General features: G+C 46.1%; 1 protein-coding gene across 1 annotated transcript; it reads right to left on the bottom strand.

Annotated features, from left to right (window-relative positions):
* Nucleotides 1–1,602: 1,602 nt before the first annotated feature.
* On the bottom strand, nt 1,603–7,366 carry LOC128053181 (uncharacterized). The gene is made up of 5 exons (XM_052645628.1): nt 7,324–7,366; nt 6,333–6,473; nt 3,120–3,244; nt 2,237–2,392; nt 1,603–1,752 (listed from the first exon to the last, which is right to left on the bottom strand). Exons 1-5 carry the CDS (start codon nt 7,364–7,366, stop codon nt 1,603–1,605), a joined length of 615 nt encoding a protein of 204 aa, XP_052501588.1.
* Between the last annotated feature and the right edge of the window lie 3,924 nt (nt 7,367–11,290).

Raw genomic sequence — 11,290 nt, 5'->3', positions numbered from 1 at the left:
CAGTGGGACCAGGGAGACAGAGGGCTGCTGTTTACTGAATCCCTAGGGAGTCCCAAGCACTTCAGTTACTACCTCGCTGAGTCCATAGCAGCTCTGAACTGAGTATTACCCCTACTTCATAGCGAAGAACCAGCAGGTCAGAGAGTTAACGAAATGACATGATGCGTCACACAACTATGGGACAATTCTGGGGACAATGTTCAAACCAGACCTTCCAAGTCCCGGGTGACTTCCTCCAGCACCCTGCTGCCCCCTCTTACGACTTAAATCTGGGTGCCCTGAGCAGTCTGTCTTTTCATAGCTAAAGTGCTGTCATCTTCTAACTCTGCCTGTCTTTTTTCAGTATTCTAACCAATAGTGATACTCAAGCTTTTCAAATGTCAAGTTCTTCTGTCTAATTGAAATACTGCTGGTGTCACATAGAGAAAGGAATGCTGGGCTGGGTATAAAAAGGCTTTATCAGTTGTAGCCGAAGGAGCTGTGTGGCACTGAAGGAGAAGCTCAGTCCCTGAGAGTTGAACTGAGTGATCTTGGAAGTCTTTAGAGGTTCTGAAATCCTGTGACTCTGTATAAGGTGTTTTCATCCACATCCACAAGTACTTTGTTGTAATTTAATTTCTGTGCCTAGGATAACCCCATGTACAGATGGGTAGTCTTGCAATAGCAATAAGAAATGTATTTTTTTTAAAAAGAAATGTATTTTAAAATCTTAGCTATCCAATTTTGTACTCCTCGTTGAAATAAAATTATATGTATGAATTTTTGTTTCCCTTAAACAATATAATGCATTTGACTGACAGCCTTATTTTTATAATTTCCAAAGGGTTAAAACCAAATCTTCTCCTTTTTTTAAATCATATTACAACTTAATAAAAGCAGAACACTAAACAATTGCATCTAGGGTTTCTAGTGGAAAACCTATACTAGGAGAACGTAAAAATTCCTAGAGGGTAGACTTCAAGGCCTGTTGCTCTTTCTGCTTTTTAAATGCTTTACAAGTAATCTCCTTTCAATAATTATTTGTTTGAATAAATAAAACAAACAAACAAAAAGAAACACAGACATATTTGAGCTCCAGAGAAGGCAAGCAGCTGTTAATCTCCTCACACCCCAGAATAATTACCTAAGTAAACAGTAGCATCTGAAAATCCTTGCCCTTGGTGACCAAGGAAACAGAAGTACAGGGAGGGGCCACAGTGTCTGCCACTGTGGGAAGAGCTTTTGCAATGTGATGCAATGGTTCCTAGAGTGTGAGATGGTCTCAGTCCGCAAGAAACAGACTACTTGGGACAGTGGGCCCATAGCATCCACGGTCCCCTGAATCTGTGGTACCTCTTGATTTAATATTGAAGTACTTGTATAGCAATGATATTTTATCAGAGACACTTTAACTTTATTTAGATATAAAATTAATAGCAATTATTCACAAAAAATTTAATACACTAAAAAAAGTAATTATTAACAACACTGATATTCAGCACCCCCTAGAGTGTAGTTACTGCTCTGAGCTCTTAGCCATAAGACTGAGCCCTTCTCCCAGAACCCCCAAGAATCCCCTGATCCTGACACCTGGCACCCTACTCCCACCTGGCCAGCAGGCTCTCAGCTCATCTGTGCACCTGCCATACCAGTTGTTAAAGACATTTTCAATATTATCTCTGTTAGTGTCAGCTTATTTACATGTCGGAAGGTTGTTTGCTTCACGTCTTCACGTCCATTAAGCTTGAGTTTGCTAGTTTCTACTAACTGCACCTAAAATGCAAAGATTTTTTCCTAAAATATGCATAAGTTCTTTGAGCACATATCCAAAATTAGAAGATTTCTAGAAATCATATTTACTGGGTTACAATGAAATACCAAAGTCTTCAGTCTTATTTTCTACTTTTCACCAAATAATGCTTTCAGAAACAGGTTTCCAGAGCTGAAAAATGATGACTCATCCTCTTTATGGTGAACTCTTTATATTTCCCACCAAAGAAGTACAGCTGCCTGGCTTTCTCCCCAGCCCTATAGGGCCATTCACATACCCTGGCTGAACTGTCCAAAGTCAGGCTGATGATGACAGCATTTACTGCTTCCTAAATACTCTATTCAAATCCACGTGTAAAACTGTGTCTCAGCTGCCTTTTATAGATCTTCAAGGGCCACCAACTTGAATAACTGGCATTAATTACAATGAAATTTTCTTCATATCCATTGGCAGTAGGCATCATTTCTAGATGGAAATAAAACATACCGTGGTGAAATGAGTAACGCATTTTGTGCCCGCAGTTCTAAAACCAGTGCCCTGTATTTCTAGCGTCGTCTGGAATGAAGTCGGAGCAGGAAGTTGCCTGCTGGCTTGGTAGCACACAGTGGGCGGGGCTACCGTCATCTCCCCATCCAGGTAATGCTATCAGGAAAGCAGAGAGAATATAAGGAGGGAATCGAGAACACGAAACTGTTAAATTGTGAAATGAGGAAAGGGAAGAAAGACTCGGGTTCACGGGGTTCAGAGGCGCTCTCCTAAGCTGTCCCATCAGCAGATAGGCCAGCGGTAATCCACCACCCACCCTGGGGACCAGCCGCCTGGCTGCTGGTGAGCAGAAGCCCCAGGTCCTTCCCTACACCAGGCTCTTTGACCTCTAGGGACCGATGGCCGGACTTGACTTTCTCCTCCCCAGCAGCTGACCAGGCCTCTGCATTTCAGCCTGTGTGAGGCCTGATTTCAGGAAGGCATGCTTTCACTTAATCACCAGGGCCTGGCCATTCAGCTGGAGCTTCAGAGCAGACACCAAGCAGAATGGGAGGAGCTGGCCATCTCCCTATCCGGGCTGCAAGCTCGGGGCCTGGTGGGGGTACAGAGGCCTTTCATCTCTAGACTCAAGACGATGCCAGTGGGGACCTGAGAAGTACTTCCTTCTGCACAGTGAACATATGAAATCATAATACCTTGCCCAGCCACGGAGTGACCTGCCAAGCCATGGGAACGCTCTTCTCATGGATGATTTGGAGGAATTCTTTCACCCCCATGCAGTGCAACATGCCCCAGAACATTCAGCCTGAAGTTTGCCAGCCCTTAGAGGAGGCAGCTGAGGACAGGCGTCTAGCCCAGGAGCCGAGAACGTCCTGGCACTTACCAGCAAGTACATCAGCTGCCTCGGACTCTCTTCTCCTCTGTAAAAGCTGACCGTGGAACCCGAGGAGGTTGTCAGGATTCTGTGAAGGACTGGAGGGCCTAGCAGAGTCCCAAGAGCACAGGAAGCTGTCAATAAACAGCACTGCCTTAAAAACTGACCAGAGTAAGGTCTAGATTTAGCTCTTATTTATCCATGCACATGTGTCTCGGAATGTGTGTCAGTATCTCTGTGTACGTTGAAACTGTATCTGCAAAGCTCAAAAGTAGTTAGTCATCAGTTTCCTGTCACTTCCCATTGCACAAAACCGTTTCCTGTTCCCAGGACTGCTGACACTAGGAAGCAAAAGGACAATAACCTGATGAAAAGGAGCCTTGATCCCCGGCTGGCTGGGTTGTCAGCTGCAACCCGGGAGATCCAGAGCTGGCCCAGGGCCTCCATGCTCTCCCAGACCTGGTAGAAACAGCTCTGCAGCAGTGGGGCAGATGGGGGAGAGGAGGCACTGTCCCCTCCCACCCTGTCTCGAGTCCCCCGCCCCCAGGCTGGAGTTAGAGGAGGGACCTGGGAAGATCCTGCCTTCTGGCTCCCACGGTACCTGCAGCAACCTCCATTCCACTGACAGTTGAGAGCCAGCCCAGGGCTTAAAATGTGAGGTCTGGGCAACTGTTGGGCTGCACGGGGCCAGGTCAGGGGCTTTCTCCGGGGCCCAGCATGGGCGGCTCGAACCAGCAGGCACAGCTGAGTGAAGGAGTAGGGGCGTCTGCCCCACCGGCCCTCTAAGCAAAACCATGCTTCCTTATGTCCCAGCAGACATCGCTAAGCAAAGCAATGAATACCACCCTCATTATTTAAATCAGACATCAAGGGAAAAAAAAAAGTTCATGTTTTGAGGAACTTAAAATCGCCAAGTAGGGTGGGAGGAGGCAAACACTCACAGGTGGCCCCTGCAAGCCAGGCTGTTCAATCACACGTGAAGCAGCTGGAAGACCGTGGCAGCGCTGGGTTCCCGGAGGTGAACTTGACCTCTGCAAGTGAATCTCCAGGAGCCTCAGCGTCAGCCAGACTAGATCTCTGAGACCAGGATGCCCACTGCCCTGGGATCTGTAGGGCTTCCCTGGTGGCTCAGAGAGGAAAGAAGCTGCCTGCAATGCAGGAGGCCTGGGTTCGATCCTTGGGTCGGGAAGATCCCCTGGAGAAGGGCATGGCAACCAGCTCCAGTATTCTTGCCTGGAGCGTCCCATGGATCGGTCACCTTCTCCCAGCCCCAGGCTGTGTGTGTTGCCTCCAAGCAGTTTACCAGTGGAGCGAACACTTTCTCTTAAGAGGTTTTCAGGGTAGCCAAATGTAGCCAAATGGTTTCAGCGCATCATTTCAGAGTGAAGGCCAGGACACATGAATCAAGGTGGCTGAAAAAAGAATCTTTCAGACAGACAATGTTGTAACTGTGAGTCTGGCTTCACAGTGAATTGCATGCCCCTTGTAATACTAATGCTGAACAAAATTTACATTTGCATCTCATGTTTTCTTATTAGCAGGAGGGCCAGAGTTACTATCAATAGATTCCTAGGGGGTGTGAGTCAGTCTGAGCTATAACTGGATCCCTGCCGTTATAAGGGCTTGATAAGGATTTTCCTCTGGATATCTAGTTTTATAAAACTGGCTTATTGTAACTAGTATACAACAACTATGCACTAAGCGAGGGTCAAGCTATAGATCACAGCAAAAAACTTAAGTCTCCTATTTTCAGACCAGACTTTCCCAAGGCAAAATCTCGACCACATCAATGAGCTGTCCTGCAGATGACACAGATCTGGGCTCAGTGCTCAGAGACCCTCTCTCCAGTGGGTCCCCTGCCCCATTCAGTCTCAAGTTCAAGATCTTGCCTTTCTGCCTGTGCCTTCTCTTGTTTTCTCTGTCATCTTGGTCAGAGGGTCACTTCCTATCACCCCAGCTGCCTGTCTACACGGTCTCAGAGGTGCCATGAGTTACTTTAATTGTGAAACTTGTTGGTACGATGTCATAGAATCGTCTGTTCGTGACTTAAGTTATGCACGTTGGCCCCCTGATGTGTGCATCCCATAACTTTGTTCTCAGTGTCTATCATTGCATTTTCTAGATGGGAAGCTCTGCTGGGTTTCCAACAAATATAGCTTTAAAAAAAAAAATCCTTAGTGGAAGATTTGTCATTGATCCTTCATTTGAACCGTCTTCAGGAGTCTCAACTTTGTGCAGCAATCATTAACGACGTCATTCTATAAAGGCAGGAAAGGGCACTTGCACGAGAAAGAAAAGAAACCGAGGAAACAACTTCCAGAAGGCGAATCTGCCAGGAAATGAGCTGAACAGCAGTTTTATTTTTCAAGTTCTAAACACAAAACTACCAGTCCTTGCCTGCTGGCCCAGTCTTCAGCCCATCCGACTCTCAATCCCAGAGTGCCCCAGTGGCTGTGGTCTTCCCATAGACCTTCAAGTTCAGGTTGGTTGGAGGTGGCTCAGAAGGCTTTAAGATTCTGTGCTGTTACTGAAAATGTTGGTGAGATCTACACTGTTGAGGAAAAGGTCCTGGTTAACGATAGCAACATATTAGAAAGCATTTCTGAAAAGATAAAAATAAAAGGGTCCTCAGACCTGTCATTTCTTATTGGAATCTAGTTATTAAATTGGTGATCAACCTCATAAGACTAAACAAGAAAAATGCTGTCATTCACTATATGTTCTCCCTCCTAAGCGTCCAAAGGAAGATCTTCGTGCTAATTAAACCTCATCATTGGTTTTGCCTGGGCCTCATCTGCATAGCAGCCAGAAGCATCCAGGGTCCAGCAGTTCCCGTGGAACAGTGCCCCCCTGTCCCCGCCTCTGCAAACAGAACAGAACTCCCCGCTTTGTGACGCTAAGCCTCAGGTGATTTCAGCTGTCCGGTGTCTCTGATCCCCAAATCCTTTCAAAGGAGATTTGCAAAGCTTGTGTCTTTCCCTCCTAATTTACTGTCAACTGCACTTGTAATGAAGAGGTAAGTGCATGCTCTGGCTCCTGCCTGATACCGACGTGAAATCCGCTGTGATACGGATGAGTCCTGGGTCTGAGAAGTGAGTCCTAGAAGTGACCGAAGAGCACCAGCTCCCCCCACACCCCATCCCCTGTGTCCCCAGCTGGCCCCTCAGCCCCACCTGTCCCCTTGTCTACTCCCAGTCAGCCCCTGGAATCGAGGCAACTCACTTCTCCTGTCCAGCTCCTCCCTGCTTCTCCACCAGCTCCGGCCGTCCTCCCGGGGGCCCACAGAGAACAGCACAGCCCTCAACCTCCCCTCGGGCCCGCGGCCTCCAAAACAAACACCAATTAGGAAAAGCACGAAGGAGTCTTCATTACAGAAAGGTCATCGTAAAAATTACAAACAGGGGAAAATTACAAGGTTGGAAGAGACTCTCAGGAAAGTCCACCAGGAGATCAGAGCCTGACCTCATTTACATTTCAATGAAGACCTGGGTCAACCATTTCCGAGACTTCCGGAACGTGCTTATTAATCTCTCCCAGAGGGGCGGTCCCCAGGACACCTTCTCATTATGGGGGTGCTGCCCTAGCACTTGAGGAGTCCAGGCCCACTCTCTGACCCCCCAACAAAGGCACACCGTCTCCTGTCTTCCTTCCCCTCCAAGGCTTCTCTCCTGGGCTTGAAGCTGCTGGTTCTGACTTTCAGTCTGCCTAACGGAGCCCCTCTTGGTGGAGGCCATGGGGATCTAGGCTTACCGCCCCACCTACACACACACAGAAACCCCAGACTACCCGGTGGACCCTCTTCACTGACCTTGCACTTGCTTCCCTGCTTCTCTAGGGCATCTCCATGACCGAAGCTGGCCCAGCAGGGTGATGCTGTGATGACAACCTCCAGCTCTGCTGTGATGCCGGGCAGACCTCATGAGCTCAGCGATGCTCATTCTCCTCGGCTACAAAAGGAAGACCCTGACAATACCCCCTTCAGAGTGTTAGGACTTCCCTGGTGGCTCAAACAGTAAAACGTCTGCTTACAATGCAGGATACCCAGGTTCGATCCCTGGGTTGGGAAGATCCTCTGGAGAAGGAAATGGCAACCCACTCCAGTACTCTTGCCTGGAAAATCCCATGGACGGAGGAGTGTGGTAGGCTACAGTCCATGGGTCACAAAGAGTCGGACACGGCTGAGCGACTTCACTTTCACTTTTCAGAGTGTTACTGCGAAGATAAAGGAAGACAATGATGATGGAGGCTTCGGCCATGCTGGGAAGAAAGCGTCTCTCAATACATCTTGGCTATTAGAATTATTGTCAACATCCAGTTACCACTATTAAACGTTTCTCTGTTTCATGCATTGATACGACGCATCGTCGATGAGACAAAGTGAGTCATTGTCTCTGCATTCAAGAAATTTACATGGCGGCGAAAAGGAGGAGTAAACCGTTACAGAGCAAATGGGCTTTTGGCGGGATTACGATTGAAGTCCTTCCGGATGTGGAGCAGGGAGCGACTAACTCAGCCTGAGGCCCGGGACAGAGAAAGGGTGCGCAGATCCTGGTGGAAAGGTGGTCCCTTGGGAAGGTGACCTGTGCAGGCGGCCTTGACAGTTCATCCCACCCTGGTGTGAACTTGGCTGGTTCAACAAGTGCTCTGATTAAAAAAAGGGATCCAGGCCCCCACAGCGGTCCTGTGGACTCAGTAGGAAAGAGCCTTCTGGAGCCTCAGGACTACCACTGTTTCCCTGCACAGCTTTTACAAACATCACCTGTGTCGTTAACCTGTTTTGTATCAAATCCTGGTTCCAACAGTTGCTTGTTTTGCGACCTTGAGCAAGTTGGTAACCTCCCTAGTGCCACTGCTTCTTCATCTCAGGCTGATGAGGGGGATGGTGTGAGTTGATACATGCAAAGCCCCTGAAACAACCCCTGGCACAGAGTAAGAACTAAGTAACTGCCTGGATTAGGCCACTACACGTGTCTCTGGTTTGCAGCCCATGTGTAGGACAGTGGTGACTGATGAGGCAGAGATCAGTAGCGGTTCATCAAAATGATTTCCTCTTCTTCCTGGGCACGCAGCTCATCTACACTTCCACCACTCTTGAAGTTACATATGGGCCACATGACTGAGTTCACATCTCTAGAATATGAGCTGAGGGGTGTCCTCCACCATCGTCTGGGGCCTGTAGATGGACACTTGAAGGTATGCGTCCCAAAAGCACTGCCTGGAGAAGGGCCCTTTCAACAGACCTCTTCACCTGCACAATTCTGTTACCTAGAAAGGAGACATTTTTATTGTAGTTAAATTAATATGCATTTGGCTAGCATCCCAGCTCGTCCTTACCAATACAGCTCATGAATACTGAGCTGAATGAAGGATCGATTTTGTAGTGAACTGTTGGAGCGATAGCTGTCTACTCAGCATATTTCCTCTCCCCCTCTCCGCCTTTCCGTGAAGACCCCCTCATAGAGTGGGAAATGCATGTGATTTTGGTGTGGCCTAATACCTCTGTCACTCTCAGCAGGGCACACAGGACCCCCACCTTTCCCACAGAACCACTGGACCCAAGGCAGGCTAATCAATCATCACCACCATGCCCACCGGAAGCATCAGGAAAACAGGACTTCTTGGTGGTTGTGGGAAAGGATATTTTAGGGAAGTAGTGGCCACGGTAGTAACTGCTGCATGGAAAGAGCTCATCAAAAAAAGATGCCCACATGGAGAGCACGCCAATATGGCAGAACGCTTCCTTACACCCTTTGAGCTCCCGCCTTTGTTTTTGTCTGACTCGTGTCTCCCAGTTACGTTGATCAGTGAGCCTTTTTGGTTAAGCTAATTAGAAACTGGTTTCCCCCCCACCCTCCGCCATTAAATAATAGTAATGACTGCAAGTTCCCAATTTACCATCGTTACCCCTTCCGCTAGTTCCCTGGGTCCTCTGACTCTGCAAGTTCTCTCCAACCACCCCCACCCACATTGGCCTCGAAAATCCTCTTGATAATCCTATCTTCACATTATATAAAATATTAAAATTCCTTAAATAATTAGTGATAGTAACAAGCATGACTTCCACTGAGGAAAGAAGAATATTAGTCTCTTTCATGTGGTCTCAGTTCATACTCATTCTTAGGGAGACTGTCTCTAGGTTCTACAGAAACAAAATGCCATTAAAACAAACTCAATCGGACTGCCCACATTTTTTTTAAAAAAATTAAGTTTAGTTGGTTGACAATTTTCTGTTAGTTTCAGGTGTACAGAAAAGTGATTCAGTTTATATATACATATATACACACACGAAGAATTCGTATGTGTGTGTTCTTTTTCAGTTCTTTTCCAGAGATTTGCAAAATGAGAAATAACAACATAAATTAATTGAATCTTTTACAGCTGGTTATCTTCCTGGCCTTCACTTCAGTTTTCAGTCAAGTGTAGTGTGCCCCCCAATATTTGGTGGAGTAATTCTATAAAATATAAAATCCAGTTTTTTGTCTCAAATAATATCAGGTAGTACAAGGTTTTCTCTTTGAATTTTGTTTTGAAAATTTTACTTAAACCAATTTCTTAGAAAAATAAATGGAGCGTTTTCAGAAGCTGCTAACTTTCCACTATCATTCTCTTTCATTCTGGTGAAAGCGACAGGCCATTTGGCACCCAACTTTTCTTTCCCCATATTCCTTCCCAAGCTTTGAGCTCATTCGCTCAGGGAAATCACACTTAAGGGAAAAGACTTTTCCAGCTTTATGTCACTTCTTTATCTTCCATTCTTCCGTGCTTTGCACACCCAAGTCCCTTCCAAATCGAGTGCCAGGAGTTCTAACTCTATATGGGGACTTTAGAGACAGAGTTTAAGAGAGGAAAAAAAAAAAAAAAATGCTGTTCATGTTGGGGGAGGGGAGAGTCTGGAGTTGTTTAATGTGTACAGAACTTCTGTTTGAGGTGATGAAAAAGTTCCAGAAATAGACAGCGGTGGCGGTTACACAACGCTGTGATTGTGGTCAATGCCATTGGATTGTACACATTAAAAAAAAAAAATGTTACAATGGTAAACTTCACGTATATTTTGCCACACAGAAAAATCTTGTGCATACTTCTTGCCTCGTATATTTGCATACATCACTAAAGAGAGAGGCATCGTTCCTATGTATAGCAGCGACGAAGAAGAATGAAGAAATCAAATATAAAGTGTCCAGCAATTTCGTGGCTTAGAAAACTACAAGACAGAACAAAGCACACACACCCTGCGCCAGCTGTCTTTGGAAGCCGCTCTGTTTGCTCATGCGCAGAAAAAAGCCAAGCCTCGCTAGGGTATCGACGTGAACAAGATGAATGACCCCCTGGAGACCAGAGGGTTTGTATTCGAGTTTCCATCACCTTTTCATCCTTTTGTCCCTCTTCTTGATTCACATGCAGATTAACCCAGACCAACTCCTCGCTAAAGACGCTTTTTCACTCTCGTTTGGAAGGTAGAAGGAGCATCTAAATATTTATGAGGCTTTTTTCTCCCGGGTTTATGATGCGCTCTTGTTGGCTGTTGAGGAATTACGTTAATGAATGCGTGCCTGCACACACCGACACAGAAACCAGGCAAAGGGGGAAAAACACACACACACAGCGCTTTGTCGGCGCTCACCAAACAGTTCCCATGAAAAGGAAGAAAAGGGAGGGGGGAGGAAGAGAGATTTAAAATCTGTTGCCACGAGAGAAATAGATTGTTCAGCTCAACACAAAAGCAGGAACAAAGTTTCATCTTTGCTTTCAGGAGTTGCAAATGTAACTGTGGTGTCCAGTCGGTACAAATGTGAAATAAAACATGATTGAAAAATGAGGGCGGGCTGCCCGGCCATTCCCACTGATGAAGAAAATTAAGGACAACGTTTCCATATTGGAAATAAATCTTTTATTGGAAAACAAAGAACTGGCCAACATTTTCTTTTAGGCAGTGCTCTGTACACATTCCTTCAGTACAGACGAATTGAGTATGAATGCATAAGAAGGTTGTCAGGGTTTATATTGCATTGACCATATAGAATGTCTCTTTTTTTTTTTTTTTCAGTGCCCAGTAGATAATGTTTTCATTAGACTAGCTAAATTCTACTTTAAAATGAATTCACCCTAAATGTGTTTGCATGAAATTACATCTAGTTATGGCTTAGACTCTAAGTCATCTTTAATTATAGGGAATCTTTCTG

Source organism: Budorcas taxicolor, chromosome 9 (assembly GCF_023091745.1).
Source record: "Budorcas taxicolor isolate Tak-1 chromosome 9, Takin1.1, whole genome shotgun sequence".
Lineage (NCBI taxonomy): Eukaryota > Metazoa > Chordata > Mammalia > Artiodactyla > Bovidae > Budorcas > Budorcas taxicolor.
This window is presented reverse-complemented; position numbering and strand designations above follow the sequence as displayed.